This window comes from Cyprinus carpio, chromosome A7, assembly GCF_018340385.1.
Source record: "Cyprinus carpio isolate SPL01 chromosome A7, ASM1834038v1, whole genome shotgun sequence".
Classification (NCBI taxonomy): Eukaryota; Metazoa; Chordata; class Actinopteri; order Cypriniformes; family Cyprinidae; genus Cyprinus; species Cyprinus carpio.
The window spans coordinates 22076671-22095326 of NC_056578.1; the positions used below are offsets into that span (position 1 = coordinate 22076671).

The window sequence follows — 18656 nt, forward strand, 5'->3', positions numbered from 1 at the left end:
AAAACATTTTTTTAAACGGAAACGGTGGTGCGTTTAGCACCCTGTTCTGATGACGCAAGAGTTGCAACTATGGCAGCTGAGAAGGCCATTCTTTGTGTTCTTTTTGAAGAATTTTCGGAGCCTGATATGATGGGTATAAATATGTGTTTAATACTGCAAAATACGCTCGATGTTACAGTCACTCCTCTTGCCACCCAGAATAAAAGAATAACATCCCAATCGAGAGAAGGGATTTGTGGAAACTGTGCTTCCTAATTATTGTTATCCAACATTTGCCTCACATTTCAGGATGAAAACACAGACATTTCAGGTTAAGGATAATCCATTTCTTACCTCTGAGACTGTGTTATGATCTATATGACCTTATTATTTTTGTTGTGAGTATAAGGCTAATCATTATTGCTGATCATTGTTGTTGTGCCATGCTATTGTAATATTTACCATTATATAATCAGAGGAGTATAGAAAAGTTTATGAAAGTGTCACTCAACACTACAATAACAAAATATATAAATATGTATAGTATTTTTGTTACATTATTAATCAGTGTCTAGCACACCTTCCTAAAGAAAGGATATGGACCAGAAGACATTGCATTTACTAAATGATATTTAGACAGACTTAAATAAGTTTCAGATCTATACTTGTGCTCTTATTATTTCAGTTATTTTGCTTAATGCACAACTGATGTTTGTACTGTTAAGCATCTGTCTCCAGCTCTCTCCGTGTTGATGTGCTGCTTGGCTGGCTAGCTGTTCAGTGGTTTCCTCTTTTTGTGTAATTTAGTTGAAAATATGTGCCTTTTTATCATTTCAGTCACTTTACAAAAGTTGCTAAAAGTTGCCAAACACTTTTTTAAAAAGAGCTAAATTTGTTGCTAGGTGCTTTTTGAAAAAAAAAAAAAAAGTTGCTAGGGTATTCTGAAAATTTGTTAAATCTAGCATCAAAATTGCTAAGTTGGCAACACTGGTTTATACACATTTGCTGCTGATCGGGCTGACATTTTTCACACACCCACCAAACAAGAGAAATGGTATCTCAAACCCCGCTGAACACCGTCGCACACCGTTTCCAGGAAACATGTCGTTTAAACCGGAAACCGTAGCAAAACTTGCACACCGGTTTGAGCTTGAACCTTTCTTTTACTTTTATGGCTTGAACCTGCCCCTGATTTCTGCTTTTATGATGCCTCAGTGTGCTACTGTGGCACATAGTGTAAAACTGTTAAGCTCGTTTTGTTTTTTTGCTCTTTGCAACAATTAAATTATAATGGAACAACTCTGTGATGTCAAAATGCTCAAAATGCTCCAATATTAAAAACGCTCTTACCGGTCTTGGAGTTTCGCATTGAGGGACACATTTTTACGTAGTATTTCAATGGCATTTTTCCCTCGGCTCTGATGCGTGTTTTTCAAAAAAAAAAAAAAAAAGGTTTTTTTTTATATACAGTTTTGACTCTGTTATATTATATTTAACTATGTATTTATGTAACTACAGTTGGTTTATTTTCAAATTAAAAAAAAAAAAAAAAAAAAAAAAAAGTCATGGTACATTAACTGTAATTGACACCGCCGAACATCAGGCGCCGCTGTTTGGATCCTGCGGCGCTCTGAAGTCTTTACCGACACAAAACAAAGAGCGGACTGGTCAAACACTGACCCGACTGAACCATCAGCTGTAATTTAAACTATGGGAAAAAAGCACAAGAAACACAAATCGGAGAAGCACACACACACCGGTAGGTCACTCCCCATGCTGGAGAATATTTCACTATAGACTGAAGTCCTGCTTTACGTTACATTATGATCTCAGATGAGCTATAAAGCAGCACTCAGACTCTACGTTAATGCTGTCAGATATTACATGTGCACAACGTGATGTCAATACAGTAAATGTTCTGGTTTATACAGAATAATAGGCCTATGTATTTTCTCATTAGCTCTATTTGCAGGCTATCAAGCTGGCTAGCAGTTGTTTTGCTCTGGAAAACTAGCAGCTGTTGCTCAAAACATCCGTAATTTCCGTGAACGACTTAAATCTAAATCCAGATGAAAATGCATCGGACATCACCAATTGTAATAAACGATAATAATAATAAACAAAATATTTTGACTTATGTTTGTAAGTCGCTTTGGATAAAAGCGTCTGCTAAATGACTAAATGTAAATGTTATGTGGGTTTATAAGAGGATATTTCAGACCCTGATACATGCAGTAGTATTTGTTAGGTCTAAAAACGATGAAAAAATAATATATTAATGTTCTCCTAGTTGGTATTTCTAACAAAAGCAAGACAAATAGACAGGATATACCAAGTGTTCAAATCAGAGCCAGTGTATAGCCATGGTAATGAATGGGACGGTATTTCAGTATTATATTATATTATTGTCCTAAATGACAATGTTGTGTCTGGCCTTTGAGAGCGTCCACTGAAGCTGGTGTTGAAAGTAGCTGGGAATGAGGTGACCACAGGCAGCCCTAGCCTCGAGAGCGTTTACGATGACTCTGTAGATTACGACAAACACAAAGACAAGAAAAAGAAGAAGAAAAAGAAGGACGAGAAGGACAGAGCCAGTCCTCCAGTGTCACCGGTTGACAAAAAGAAAAAGGTGGGATATGAATACTGTGTTTTTGTGCTTTACTTTTGATGTTTACTTGCCGACTTCATCCTAATCAATGTTGTGTGTGTCTTATAGATGACCAAAAAAAGGAAGGGCCCAGACTCTGTGGATCCAGACTGGGATGAGCAGAGCAGAACTCCTGCTCGCTCCAGTGTTTCCCAGGACAAGCCCCTCACCCCCTCACTTGCCAGAACGGAAGGTAGAGCTTCGCATCCTTTCATGGTTTAGAACTGATCTGTTTTAATGATGTTGTTTTGAGGGATTGAGGGCTGGGGCTGATTATTTGTCGTTTATGGCTTTTGTAACTCCTCAGAAAAAGAGCAGACGCCTCTACAGGAAGCTCTGAGTCAGCTCATCCGACAGCTCCAGAGGTAGGATTAAACATTGCTAACCTGTGCACACTTTGTGTTTAGACAGGTTGTGGACTTATACATAACTAATGTGCACTAACATCCAATGGTTTTGGGGTTAGTAAGGTTTTTTTTTTTTCTTTTTAGTGTTTTTGAAATAAGTCTCTTTGATCAAAAACAGAGTAAAAACAGCAATATTGTGAAATATTATTACAATTTAAAGTAACTCTTTACTATTTTAATAAATAATTTATTTCTGTGATGGCAAAGCTGAATTTTCAGCATCATCTCTCCAGTCTTCAGTGTCACAAGATCCTTCAGAAATCATTCTGATATGCTGATTTGCGTCTTAAGAAACATTTATTATCAATGTGTAAAATTGTTGTGCTACTTTTTTTATGGGGAACATTATACATTTTTTGAGGATTCTTTGGTGAATAGAAAGTTTATAGCATTTTTATTTGTACTATAAATTATTTTTTGATCATCACTATTGATCAATTTATTGCATCCTTGATGAAAAGAAGCATTCATTTCTTTAAAAAAAAAACATACAAAAAAACATTGCCCCCAAACTTTTAAATGTTAGTGTATAACTCTGAAACTGTTCTCTTGCACAATTTACACAACACCTCTGATTCCGCATCAGTTGTCTTTATATGTGCATCTTATTGGATCTGTGTTGTAGGGGTCATATTCCTGTGATCTATGTATGATCATAATCCTGTCTATTATTTCTGCGAATGAAAGCCGAATGCTGCTGGCTGCTGTTTATTGCAGGAAGGACCCGAGTGCGTTCTTCTCATTTCCTGTGACAGACCTGATCGCTCCAGGATACTCTCTCATTATAAAGAGACCCATGGACTTCAGCACTATGAAGGAAAAAGTGAAGAAGGAGCAATACCAGTCCCTTGAGGAGCTCAAGGTAATGTAATCATCACAGCTGTTAGTTACCAGGACACAGACTGGCACTAACTATGACTGAATATGCCACATGCCTTAATTTGCCATAGAACATTTGGATTAGTCATAGAACATTTGAATATTGATGAAGGTAATTTCAACGAAAATACATCTTGTTTATTTTGACAAATGGTTGACTATGCTGTAATGTTCTCCCAACAGCTGGATTTCAAAGTGATGTGTGAGAATGCTATGATCTACAACAAACCAGAGACGATTTACTACAAAGCCGCAAGGAAACTCCTCCACTCTGGCATGAAGATCCTGAGCAAGGTGAGTTGGGAAAACCTGAACAATTGTATTGGAACTTGTATTTCATTTAGAAAGCGTCTCTAGGTATGGTTTGTGAAACCAAACTTGTTTTAACACCAGAGGGCGCTGTTGTGCTGTGTACAATATGATGTAGGTTATACCCATTCAGATCTATCAACTGGAAGATAACTATGTGTGTGCTTTCAGGAGAGACTGGAGAGTTTAAAACAGAGCATCGAGTTTATGGCTGGCCTGCAGCCGTCCAGCAGTCATTCAGCAGAGGATGGAGGGGATGAGGGCGGGACGTCAGACGCTGTCAAAGAGAACTCATTTGTGATGGACACAAGTGACAATTCCCAGTCACCCCGTGTCGGGAATAAAGATACGCCAAGGTATGAATCATGTTTCCGTTTTTTACTTATTATCTAGGACTACTTTGCCTAGAACAGGGGTGGTCAAACCTGTTCAATGAGGGCCTCTAACCTGCAGAGTTTAACTCCAAGCCTATTTGAACACACCTGAACCAGCTAATCAAGACCTTCAGACTCACTAGAAACTTCCAGGCAAGTGTGGTGGAGCTAAACCCTGTCAAATAAATTGCAAATTTAGTGTTTTATTTAATGTTCTTAGTTGAGTTGATGTTAATGTTGAGTTGAGGGTTTAGAAATTTCCTTCCAGTTAGACTGATCCTGAGGTTGCTTTGAAAACTGAACCATTCCATTATTTATTTATTAGTTTTTTTGTTCTCTGGAAGATTTCCTAAAATAATAGTTTGTATTAATCACAGGCCGGATATAAAACACTTGGCAACTGCCTAATGTGAGTAAAATTCTGGCTTTGGTCAGTTTTTTGCCAGTTGTTACATCATTATTTTTGTGCAACTTCAACATAATACATGGTTTAAGAAAGAAATTCTGCTGTTGATCTAAGTGACGTGAGCAAATCAAAGACACAACATGTAAAAACATCTGTCTCAATGTGTGTCTTTCGACATCTTTTACTTCAGAGGAAAATGTAGGCATTCTCAAGAAAACCTCTGAGAGTACATTTTCTTTTTCTCCAGAACTCATGCTGAGCTCCAGGCAGGTTTTTGAGCTCGTAAGTCACGACTTCAAACCACGACTCAGGACTTTGTAACGTTCCAGGCAAGTCACGCCAAACTTCCTGAGCGCAAGGACTTGTAGCTAGATTATTAATTTTATTGCAACGTTATATTGTACTAAAATCAATTTTTCAACGTGTACCACTTGCATAAACACTGCATCCGTAGGCAATATTATCTGTAGGGGCTACCATTGTTAATTCGCGGGCTATGTGTGACGTCAGAGCGCGGAACTGGGAGTACATCAATCTAGTACGAGTTCATGGGTGGGAAGTCACGGGTTTGACTGCTGTTCCAGTGCACTTTCACAGGCAGAAGGCTGGAAAAACACGGGTTATGAGTTGCCTGGAACGCGGCAACAATGTGGAAACACATTTCTGAAATAGTCCCTGCATTAGGACACCAAAACAAATGTTTTATGTTTTGATGGGTGCAGTGCAGACTGCATCAGTATCTGATGCTGCAAGAGACTGTGATCTGTCCTGTTTGTCACAAATAAATAAATAAATAAATAAAAATCACCATATTAGAACGATTTCTAAAGGATCATGTGATACTGAAGACTTGAGTAATAGCTGCTGAGAATTCAGCTTTTTCACAGGAATAAACTATTTAAGACATTAAAATAGAACAGTTATAATAAATAACAATATTACTGTTTTTACTGTATTTTTAATAAATAAAATGCTGCAGTGGTGAAAAAATAGAAGATTCTTTTAAAAATAAAAAGAAAAAGAAAGTTAATTTCAGACCCCAATCATGGATATTAATTAAAGAGAGTTGATTCCAGTCATTATTTATCATGGTAGCCTATCATGTCTGCCTGGAAAAAGGAGCGTGACTGTACATAAATGAGTGATACAGTCAGTAAAATGATTCAAATTAATAATCAAATGGTTCCTTTCACCATTTGTTGTGTGTTTTCTAACTGTGTAGCAATTCACAATATCTTTGTAGCTGCATTCAGGGCTTCTGCTGCTGTACTCAAGCCAGAGAGACATTCCAGGATGTTGCCGGGGTGTTCACGGGCTTTCTCTGTTTTACACTCTGTTTATGTTGCTTGCCTAATGCCTACGTAAATCGGCTTGGCTGCTGCAGTTACCAAGAGTCTTGGAATGCTTAAACATGTTGTTACTTGTAGGCCATCTGTAGCGCACGAGCTACACACTCTTTAAACACACACACTTTGTAGCTTTTCAGGGAGGATGAATCATCTTCCCGCACACTGGGTCAGGTAGCGGCTTGAGAACAGGCCCATATGGACCACACATTGATCTGTTATCACATTATTTATCATTTATCCAATCACGGCTCTGACTTTAGAGTTTATTAGGCCTGGAATTCATTTGTGGGGGATTTAATCACTTTGAAGGGGGTAGTACTGATGACACGAATATATCCAGAATTGCATCAATGTTTGCAATGTTTGTGTAGAAGACAGTAAGGATGATGCTCAGAAGAGCCAAGCAGAGAAGGACCAGGAGGAGATCAAGAAGATCGTTGAGGAGTCTGGAGGGAAACTCTCAAACAGAAGCCTGCAGTGTGAGGTAAGCGTACAAGACCAGATAGGATGAATCGTGTTCTTGTACATCCCTCAAATGTGAGATCATTCATGTCTGATAACCGCTGATGAAGGAACACTTTTCTTTGGGCTTGTTTTTTATGATCAGCTGGAGTTTGAGAGAAGGAAGGCTGATGGTTCAACTACTCTGGGCATTCTGAACCCTGCTGACTTGAGCGCTGGAGGTTTGTGACAGTAGGAGTTGAAGAAAACAAGCAAATGTATGTTGTGCAGTACATGTGTACAGTTCATCATGTTTCCATGTTAGATCCAGGTTACTGCCCGGTCAAATTGGGCATGATGGGAGGTAGACTGCAGACTGGAATCAACACCCTTCAGGGTTTCAAAGAGGACAAGAGAAACATGGTCACTCCAGGTATGGTATATATATATATATATATATGACTCTCCATTCGTTTTCCAACCAGTTGAATCTCACTTCTGTATATCAGTCTCAACCGCTCTGTTAAAACTAGTACTCCTATTCGTTTTCCTGGAAAAGCAACTTCATGCAAAAACTGTCTCTCTCTCCTGTGGCCTTACCTTCAGTCATGTGGAGAAGATCATGGGAGGGGTGCAATATAATCTCTGTTTGAATACCCAGTGTTCAACTGCCAGAAGAATCTAATATATTACACGTCAGAAAAATCAAATTGTTCCAAGGAAAATAGGACAGGTCAAAATCACTGCTGAATCAGACTTTAGTTTCTACTCATCAGTGTCTTTTATCTGTCAGTTACCTCTGTTGCTTCTTATTTTTCATATTTTTACTCTGAGTATTAGACTTCTGTGTGCTAATTCTTCCAGACCATGCTACTGATACGAATAATACCTCAAAACATTAAGGAATAGGCAGGCAAATATCATAGCCTTCCATTTAAGGAGTCAGAACATTAAGATTTGGGGTGGGCTTCATTTTTGGTGGGCTAGTTAACAACCACACTGCTCTGCTAGGTACTGCGGTTTCCCGATTCTCACATTCTTTCACATTCTCAAAATGTAACACTAGTTGTTTGATCAAAAAAAAAAAAAAAAAAGTCAAGTTAAAGAATTGTACAATGCAGCTTCAGTGGAGTGGGCAGAGCATTAATAGCTTGGCAGTACTTTAGTCCATCTTCTTTTATAGTTCTCAAAGAGGGAACTGTGATTTTGAGACAAGGGAATTTAATTTAGATACGTCTTAAAAAGCCATGTGCATTTTTTGAATAAATATAATTCATGCCAAGCTCAAAATTAATTTATCAGGTAGAAATATTTTAAAAAAATCTTTAGTCCTTATCCAGTAAATCATGAACAGTTATTGAAAAATTAAAATAACTAATAAATCATGAACAGTTATTTTTAAATTAAAATAAGTTTCAGAAACAAAACTAGGGCTAAGGAGCCTCTTGTTGTCCTTTAGGGGGCTTGAAGTCAAGAGTTTTAGACTGTGTTCACTCCTTCTTCTCAGTCTAACTGCTTGCTTTGGCAGTTACTTATTGAAATGTTCTTAAACATATAACTGCTATTTCAGGAATCAGTCTGAAGTTCATTGGATCTGTGTAAGTCTCCACATGCCCCTCTCTGTCTTTGCAGTTGCCTATATGAATTATGGCCCATTCAGCTCATATGCACCCACATATGACTCCAGTTTTGCCAATATCAGCAAAGAGGACTCTGATCTCATTTACTCCTTCTATGGAGAGGACAACAGTCAGCCAGAATCTGAAAGGTGTGTCTTTGGAATCAGAGATATGATGAAATAAATCCATTGATCAGTTTTAGATGACTAAGAAGCAGCCGTCTCTTAAGAACAGTGGTTTATGCAGTAAGCCACACGCATTTGTGCGGCTTTGTGAACCTCTCAAACAATAAAGCCCTGATTCACACCCTTCCACTGTTCCCTTTGTGTTCCACAAATGTAATTTGGATGTGTTTATGTGTAGCATTGCAGATTACCTGGCTAAATCCAAGGAGCACATGAGCAGGTTGGCAGATGATGTCTTGGATGCTTTGACCAGCGGGGAGCACTCAAGACAGCTGAAAGAGACAGAAACTGTAAGAAACCTCGCTACACTCATTCACTAATACCAATAATTCCATGTCAGAATGAATGCATGATGATATACCACTAAAATGATATACTGTATAATATCCATTTCGAATTTCTTTTCAACTGTGCAGCTTACTCTCTGATTATTTTTGTTCTTCTCAGGGTAATCTAACCACGGAGGAGCCTGCGGAGAAAGTAGACACAACAGATGATGCTGAGGTAAAATGCTCTCATGTCCTCAGAAAATAACAATGTCTGTAAGTGCATACTAATGTGTATAGCTCACTTGAATGGAAGTGAAGTCACAAACCTGCTATTTAAAGACAGCGTAGGGACCGCAGGCTCTCTGCTCTGCAGCAGCTGTGTCAACAACACCAACCACACTAATGGAAAGAATATTTGCCCAGACACACACAAACACCCCCCACCCCCACCCCTTGGCATTTTTGACTTCCTCCTTCACTCACATCTGTGTGAGTGTGTGTGAGGGTGCCATAGACGTACAGGGAAAGGTAAGCACAAGTCATCTATGAACATACATTAGTCTGCGTGTGGAAGGCCGTCTTTGACTGTGGTGCTGCTACTGTACAACACTGTGTTTAGCAGTCCAGATTTGGTTAAAACTATGTATTATCCACTAGCTAAATCCATTGGGTTGAAGGAGAACAACAAGCATTTTATCTAGTGATTCCCAACCAGATGTACTTGTATCTAAGCTGGTTCCTTGGGGTACTTGGAACTTGTTTGTGCTTTGTAAAACCTATGAAAGAGAAATCTATGAAAATAATATGGCAGTCAGTACATTACAATAAATAATTTGAAATAGCACAGTGTATTTTATTTGCCATATAAACATTAATACTTTTTGTGTGGAACTGAATGCAAATGCAATGCAAATTCACTGTAATGTAACTCACAATAATATAAGCACCTTCCATGCACTTGATGGACTTCTTTGTACAACAGTAAACATACAGATACACTACCCTTCAAAAGTTTAGGGTGACTTTTTTTCTCCTAAGAAATTGGAACATTGGTCGTAAATGACAATAATAGCATTTCTAATGTTACAAAAGATTTCTTTTTCAAATAAATGCTGTTCTTTTGAGCTTTCTATAAAATGCATCATCTCTTTTCAACATTGAGAATAAAAGGACATGTTTCTTAAGCATAAAATCAGCATATTAGTCAGTGGCATGATTCGACTTGCGGTGTTTACACTGAAGTCTTCTCAGAAGTGTTTTGTCCACGTAGGTTGTTGTGTCAGAGCCCTGCAGCGGTGATAGTGTGATGGCTCTTGGTGCTTTGGGATTGAATCCTGACCTGCTTCCTGAGAGCTTTGACTCAGAAGGTAAAAAATCCCATTAATTAAAATGTTTAGTTTGAAATATGAATCATAAATCTCCTAGTCAGTTTACGTGTGATCAAACCCTGTGTAAATCAAGGCCCCAAGTGTTTTTTTTTTTTAAGTTTATTAATGAACTGTTTTCTAGAGAAACATCTTTCATGTCTATTATGCTGAATGAATTCCTAATGATCCTCCTCCCTCAGCATCACATCAAAAACAGACTGATTCATCTCAGTAAAAATTCCTCTTCCTCCATTAGAGCAGAGCATTTCCAGCAGAAGCTGGATGAGACGACAGTGTTGCTGAAGGAGCTGCAGAAGGTTCAGAAAGAGAGACTGAGCGCTAAACAGCCACCAAACATCATCTGCCTACTGGCTCCTACTGCGAAAGAGCTGCAGCTTGGTACATACACACACACACACACACACACACACACACACACACACACACACACACACACACACACGATGACAGGTTTACTGCTCTCACTCTCCCAGATACTAGAAAAACACTGGAAGGGATGTGTTTTTTCCTGCCTCATGAGCTTTTAGTTTTTCCTTACTCAAGAAGTTTTAGTGAGTCAGTATTGTTACACATCAACAGACCTGTGGGTTTCAGCAGCTTTTAAAAGCAGATATGTTTTGTACGGTTTAGATAACTTCTAACCCCCACCATCCTTCTTGCAGCGGAGAAAGTTACGGGTAACCTGACCCAGCTGACCAGTCAGGTGACTCCTGGTGACGTGTGCAGTGTGTACGGTATTAGAAAGGCCATGGGGATCTCGCTACCTTACCATACTGCACAGGATTCGTTCATACGTCTGACCACAGGTAACAGTGAGCATGAGAAATATTTAGCACGTTCGGCTTGGTGTTTCACGAGATTTGTTTGTGAAATAACTGTTAATGGCAGTGCATATAAAACATACGTACTCATAAACTGACATTAACAGGATGATGAGGGTAAATGTGTTTTCTGTGTTTCAGTGGGAGATATAACTGAACCCATGGAGGGAGTGTGTTGAGATCCTCCATCACTGCAGTCGATCAGTTCTGCTTATCCCATGTCATCCCCAATGGTGCTGTTTCTACTTTACTTGTGTTTCATTAAATAAACATCTTTTTTTTCAAACAGTTTCCATTCTTAATTTTAATAAAATGAACATTTGCTTTGTTTTTTGAGGATGAGTGTTGGACTTCTGGGTTTGTTATGAGGGTGAGTAAAGGACAGTCAGAGAGTAGCATTTGTAAAGGTCTGAATAAAATACTAAACATTTTGAAAATTCTAGTTTTAACATGAGAGCAGTTTGCAGCGCTTTGTGCTATCTGCTAGATTCACAAATCCTATCATGCTTTGGAAGAATTATGTGTAGACCTTAAAGGAAATACTGATGCTTTGATTTAAAGCCAAACTAAAGTTTTTTTTGTTGTTGTTGTTGTTGTTTACAAAGAATCATAGGTAATTCTAATTGCCCTTCATGTTTGGCAATGGCAGATTTATGTAAAATCAAGGAACAAATTAGCAAAATTGCAAATGCCCATTTTTAAGTAAAAGTAATATTCCAAGTCTGAGATCATCAGTTAGGTTCTTATCCTTGCAGCACTGGGAAATAATGATGATTCATGTTCCATAATGACCTCTTGAGATTTGCTACCATTTTAAGGCAACAAATCATAAATCTATGGTAAATGAACCTGCTATTTGAACAATACAGTCTCATTCTACAGAAGTCACCAGAAGGCCTGAGTCCAGCGTGACCTCTGACATACAGTTTCTCTCACCAATTTGGATAAAATGCTAGACAGGAAGCAATTAAAGTGTAAAACAATTTATTCTGTAACAATGCATACAAAACAGAGGAGACGGCAGGTGTTCCTCACAAACAATGCGGTACAGAAAGGCAGCGCAGAATCTCAAACCATGTAAATTCAGTCACTGTCACACTCAGAGGGCTGAAAATCCAGAGAGACGCATAGGATTTTCAGTCTAAATTGAACATTTATACCTATGGCTTCATCGGGCACAAATAAGATGCATGAATACATCCTGTATCAAATTTACAACTTCAGTTGGGAGAAGCCACAGAGCCATTTGGTCAACATCTAAGATAGATACATCTAAAAATTACAAGCGATGAAAGAAAGTAAGTGACGAAAGTACACTTTCAGTTGACGTTAACTGAATTTCAGTCATTGACATTTTTTCCCAGTATATGTAAACATTCCTAGTTTTCATCTGTAGCATAATATGAAGCTAAGAAAGGCTCCTCTCCAACATCCGCAATCTCAACTCAAAGGCAACAGCAAATCAACACTTCTTGTTGATATTTGGCAGTTCTTTTTAAAAAGAAAACAAACCAAAAATTAAAAAACAACATCCACAGTATGTATATTCAAGCCACAATAGGCATCCACCATTTTGTTGGTCCAAATGTTAACATAATGGTTTCTAATAAGACACATGCTATTTTAAATGACTGGACAAATGGGTTTGTGTGGGTCACGTGTTCCCTCTGAGTCTCAAATGAGACCGTGTGTGAGGCCAAAACTGGCCGACCAGCTCAATCATCCCAGATCAGTCGAAATCAAACAGGATCAAGGCCACTATGACAGCAGCACACAGCCAGTCTGAGAGCAGTATTTTCCTTCACTGAACTCAGTTACCCGCTGTCTGTGGGTTCAGCTTGTGATCGTATGAGATGCGTGAATGTATGTGTTGCTTTATGTCTGAGAGTTTCAGATCTCCAAATGCTGCCAAAACAGTTTTTCCAGACATGCTCTAAAGAAAAAAATCCAGTAGCAATAAAACATTCTTATTTAAAAAAAAAAAAAAAAAAGAGATCGCATATAGGCTCAGAGTCTATGTGTACGTGCATGTGTGTGTGTATGAGGCTTCAGTCTCAGCTCAGAGCGATGCCCTGCTGTTTGCTGGAATCTGTGCACACAAAGAAGGTTTTGAGCTCTCCTTTGCCCTTCACATTGATCAGGCCACGACACTCACATGAATAACCCAGCTTCTGCAGAACATCTGACGTCTCCTCGGTCACCTGCAACACAAAACTTGTCATAGCAAAAACCATTTGATGGCCATTTTTTTTTTTTTTTAATGACTTCGCTACTTTGAAAAACTAAAAATGAGAAGAAAGTCATCATCATCGTGGATCTAGAGAGGTGTAGTACTGTAAGCGAGATTCGGTGCATACCTGTATTTTACCCAACTCTCCAGTGCTTTCCATCCGGCTAGCCACATTCACAGTGTTTCCCCAGATATCATACTGTGGTTTCCTGGCTCCAATCACCCCAGCAATCACCGGGCCGTGATTTATACCTGCACAAACAATCATGCACAGATCATTGAACAAACTCTGCAAATATGACATTTACATGATTTCTGCATACAGGTGCTGGTCATATAATTAGAATATCATCAAAAAGTTGATTTATTTCACTAATTCCATTCAAAAAGTGAAACTTTATTATTTATATTATTGCTGCAGTAATTCAGGCAAAAGGAGCCCCAACTTTTCATGTTCATACTTTTCAGTTGGCCAAGATTTCTAAAAATCCTTTCTTTGTATTGGTCTTAAGTAATATTCTAATTTTCTGAGATACTGAATTTGGGATTTTCCTTAGTTGTCAGTTATAATCATAGAAATTAAAAGAAATAAACATTTGAAATATATCAGTCTGTGTGTAATGAATGAATATAATATACAAGTTTCACTTTTTGAATGGAATTAGTGAAATAAATCAACTTTTTGATAATATTCTAATTATATGACCAGCACCTGTACATACATATATACAGGTGTATCTCAATAAATTAAAATGTCGTGGAAAAGTTAATTTATTTCAGTAATTCAACTCAAATTGTGAAACTTGTGTATTAAATAAATTCAATGCACACAGACTGAAGTAGTTTAAGTCTTTGGTTCTTGTAATAGTGATGATTTTGGCTCACATTAAAAAAAATAAAAAACACCAATTCACTATTTCACCAAATAAGAATACTTCATAAGACCAATAAAAAAAAACATTTTTAATGAATTGTTGGTCTTCTGGAAAGTATGTTCATTTACTGTACATGTACTCAATACTTGGTAGGGGCTCCTTTTGCTTTAATTACTCAAGTCGGCGTGGCATGGAGGTGATCAGTTTGTGGCACTGCTGAGGTGGTGTGGAAGCCCAGGTTTCTTTGACAGTGGCCTTCAGCTCATCTGCATTTTTGGTCTCTTGTTTCTCATTTTCACCAACACCATGGTCATTCAACCCACTTTTGGTGGTTTTGGCAGTGTGGGCAGGTGCCAAATCCTGCTGGAAAATGAAATCGGCATCTTCAAAAAGCTGGTCAGCAGAAGGAAGCATGATGTGCTCCAAAATGTTTTGGTAAACGGGTGCAGTGACTTTGGTTTTCAAAAAACACAATGGACCAACACCAGCAGATGACATTGCACCCCAAATCATCACAGACTGTAGAAACTTAACTCTGGACTTCAAGGAACTTGGGCTTTGAGCTTCTCCACCCTTCCTCCAGACTCTAGGACCTTGGTTTCCAAATGAAATACAAAACTTGCTCTCATCTGAAAACTTTGGACCACTGGGCAACAGTCCAGTTCTTCTTCTGCTTAGCCCAGGTAAGACGCCTCTGATGTTGTCTGTGGTTCAGGAGTGGCATAACAAGAGGAATACGACAACTGTATCCACATTCCTTGACACGTCTGTGTGTGGTGGCTCTTGATGCCTTGACCCCAGCCTCAGTCCATTTCTTGTGAAATTCACTTAAATTCTTGAATCGATTTTGCTTGACAATCCTCATAAGGCTGTGGTTCTCTCGGTTGGTTGTGCATCTTTTTCTTCCACACTTTTTCCTTCCACTCAACTTTCTGTTAACATGCTCGGATACAGCACTCTGTGAACAGCCAGCTTCTTTGGCAATAAATGTTTGTGGCTTACCCTCCTTGTGAAGGGTGTCAATGATTGTCTTCTGGACAGCTGTCAGATCAGCAGTCTTCCCCATGATTGTGTAGCCTAGTGAACCAAACTGAGAGACCCTTTTGAAGGCTCAGGAAACCTTTGCAGGTGTTTTTGAGTTGATTAGCTGATTGGCATGTCACCATATTCTAATTTGTTGAGATGTCAATTGGTGGGTTTTTGTTAAATGTGAGCCAAAATCAACACAATTAAAAAAACCAAAGACTTAAACTACTTTAGTCTGTGTGCACTGAATTTATTTAATACACGAGTTTCACAATTTGAGTCAGACTCAGACTCTTAAATGGAGCATTTAAGAAGCATTTCATGCCAGTTCCCAAGTGCACCTGTTACCCTGAGCTGCTGAAGATCTCTCTTATGAGCTGCCTCTGTTTTTCAGTGAGATTTTCAGCTACATTTTTAACCCTTAATGCAGAAGTAAGATTTGCAAAGTCTAAAATGAAATATCTATGCAATACCTGGAGGTAAAGTGTTTTTCATCCTGAGTCTCCAAGCGATAACTGAGTAATTAACAACGGTGTAGAATTGTTTCTGTAATCAAGACTTACCGACACGAAGCCTGAACGTGTTGAAGGAGTGTCTGTTGATGCCGTCCAGCTTGCCGATCAGAGCGATGGCGAACTCCACCATGTTTCCTATCTGAGCATTCTGCCTCTCACGGTCCTGGAGACACACACAACAGAGCTCAGTCAACTGGGACACATACATTATGTAGCTTGAAGGACACTTGATCTGCATAGAAGAAAGGAACTTCTCTTTCAGTTGGTTTTTATATGTGCAGCCTCCTAGTTTTATCAGCTCAATCATCAAGTGCTCCTCAGTCACAAGTGCTGGTCAGCCTTTTCATTTTCCATAACAATACAGTTAAGGTGAATTGAAATCTTAAAGCACAAATGTGTTAATAAAATTTAAATTATTTCAGCATGTTAACAGGAATGTTCACTTCTCGAGTAAATCTCATATGTAAATCATATTCAGGAAAAGAAAATAACTATCATTTCTGTTAAGTCAAGGACATAGGATTGTAATTAAATGCAGCAGTGTAGACTTAGGCTGATGACACACGGGGCAACTTTTTGACCAGTGTTTGGACAACCAGGTGAGACACATGGTCCACGACCGATCTAAAGTATTCAGATCGAAATTTCTTACCCATTCTCAATGGGAAAGTGTTAAAGCAACATTGCTCAAAAAAAGTTGCCCCGTGTATCATCAGCCTTACCTTGATATAAGAAATGTATCAGTTCATTTTGTGTTAAATTGTGGTAGATTTGTTTCTATCAAGTTTTTTAAAATTCACTGTCACTTAAGATTTTTTTCTATTTCATGAAACACATTTTGAGGTTTAAATATGCTGTCAATGGCCTGGTGCCATGCGGTGCATATCTGGACGCTATACGTTTATTAATACAGAACTAACTTAATAAATCTTTTGTTTAGAATTATTAAGTCATCACACGAATCAACCACTTAACTGTAATTTACAATAATGTTTAACACCCTATCTACACTCAAAGAAATAGGTGTGTAAAACAAATGTTAAGTTTCAATGTAACAGAAATAGAGCTTTTCTTCCATATTGTGATTGTTGGGGGGGAAATGAAGGACAGGGACTAGGTTCTATCCATCTTTGTAAATTATGATCTGAACGTGAGCTTGCAGGGGCAGGGTTTAAGCTGACTAAATGATTCCAGCATGCTTCACATGAGCATCGATGAATATTTACAATAAGATCAATAACATGCATTTAGAAAATAGATGTGAAGTTTCATTTGAAACATTACATTTAATGTGTGGATTGATCCAATTTATCTATTTTATTCACAAAAGGTTTTGGAATTCAGCTTAATTTCTTTCTTAGTAATCCTGAAGCTAAGCCTCAGGATATGCAAATGCCACAATGACTGATTAATGCACAGTGACAGACAGCATAATCAAACTGCCAGCTTTCCATTTAGTAGCTACCAAATGTCAAAAGTATGACAGCAAAAGCTGTCAATTTAAAGGGGTCATGTGATGCGATTTCTATTTTTCCTTTTCTTTAGAGTGTTATGTAGCTATTTGTACATGTATACGAAGCTACAAAGTCTCCCACAAAAGGATTGTATGTCACGATGTGGAAATATTTGCGAAATGCTGCCCAAATGTTCATGCAAAGAAAGAAGGCGTGGTTTCAGGAAGCGCAGTAGTGTTGATGCAGCCATGTCAGGGAGACGCTGTATGTGTTTCTGTGCAGTAGGTTTAGTAGTTTGTTTGGGTTTGTTTATGTGAGTGGGTTTAGTAGTTGTTGTTTGTGTTTTATTTACAACAGAACAGCACAACCCAGATGTTCGAATTTGTGCAACGCATTTTATGGACGACAGTTTTGTGAACCTAGGAGAGTAAAAGCCTGGCTGTGCACAAAGGCTATTTCTAAAAAAAATGGGTCTATTCCGACTTTGCTATGACAATCTGGTGCTTATTCTGAATCAGTGACTCTAAGTATGTTTTCCTAATAGTTTAAGTGTTTGCTATTGACTGTTCAAGTGCGGAGTTTTTACGCAGCGTAGAGTAACGCGTTGCGTGTGTGTGAGTGAGGGTCACATCACAGCAGAGAGAACAGCCTGTCAGAAATCATAGCACCTCAGCTGTCTTAACCATGGCTTGTGTTCTGCATCATCACTGTGTCTGTCACGTGACTCCGTTGGCCATTCAGGCTTGAACTGATGGTAAAACTAAGTACATTATTAACTGTCTTGATATTTACTTTGAAAGCTAAAGCTCGCGATTATGGAATGGGGTGTTACATTTCCGACATGTGCTTGTGGTATTCAGCCAATCACAATGCACTGGGTCAGTCGGCCAATCAAAGCAGACTGCATTTGTCGGAAGTAGAGGGGCTTTGTAGAAAACGATGCGTTTGAGAGAGGCAGGGCATAAAGGACCTACAATAATGTACAGTTTTTGAAAAATAATGTGTTTTTTGAACATTAAAGCATGTCAATATATTCTGTTACACCAAATACACCAAATAATGATCTTTAAAAAAGTTATGACCCCTTTAACACAAAAACCTACGATTAGCATGAGAGAGCATCCTCCTTCACTTTGTCTTAAATCTAATATACACAAGACACCCGAGAGGTAAAGACAGTTGAGAAGTTAACACAGTGTAATCGTTTATGAATTTTAAGAATGCATTTATTGGGATTTATGTGTTTGAATTCCCTTTGCTCTAGATGTTTGTATAGGGGTATGTGGTAGTGCAGTACCTGGCTGCTCTTTTCTGGAGGTCCACTCAGTCCCGCAGCAGACATGTACGTGCTGCCGATGGTTTTAATCTTCTCCACACCACTGAACTTGGGCTTAGACAGCAACTGCAGGTAAGGAGAGAAGGGAAGGGCCAAGTGGATATCAGTGTTTCAGAGCAGTAGAAATCCATGCCATGATGTTATCTC

General features: G+C 38.5%; 2 protein-coding genes across 2 annotated transcripts; one reads left to right on the forward strand and one right to left on the reverse strand.

The window, feature by feature from the left end:
* The first annotated feature begins 1539 nt into the window (after window positions 1-1539).
* On the forward strand, window positions 1540-11359 carry LOC109094232 (bromodomain-containing protein 7-like). Its single transcript, XM_042760354.1, is given in 17 exon segments — window positions 1540-1738; window positions 2421-2608; window positions 2696-2819; window positions 2934-2991; window positions 3751-3895; window positions 4096-4206; window positions 4393-4588; window positions 6722-6834; window positions 6958-7033; window positions 7117-7224; window positions 8424-8559; window positions 8774-8885; window positions 9043-9099; window positions 10135-10231; window positions 10490-10630; window positions 10915-11058; window positions 11215-11359. Coding segments are annotated over 17 exon segments (1893 nt in total). The 5' UTR covers window positions 1540-1689; the 3' UTR covers window positions 11253-11359.
* A 681-nt stretch (window positions 11360-12040) lies between these two features.
* On the reverse strand, window positions 12041-18625 carry LOC109093815 (adenylate cyclase type 7). The gene is made up of 4 exons (XM_042760353.1): window positions 18471-18625; window positions 15768-15882; window positions 13431-13555; window positions 12041-13274 (listed from the first exon to the last, which is right to left on the reverse strand). Exons 1-4 carry the CDS (start codon window positions 18513-18515, stop codon window positions 13128-13130), a joined length of 432 nt encoding a protein of 143 aa, XP_042616287.1. The 5' UTR covers window positions 18516-18625; the 3' UTR covers window positions 12041-13127.
* Between the last annotated feature and the right edge of the window lie 31 nt (window positions 18626-18656).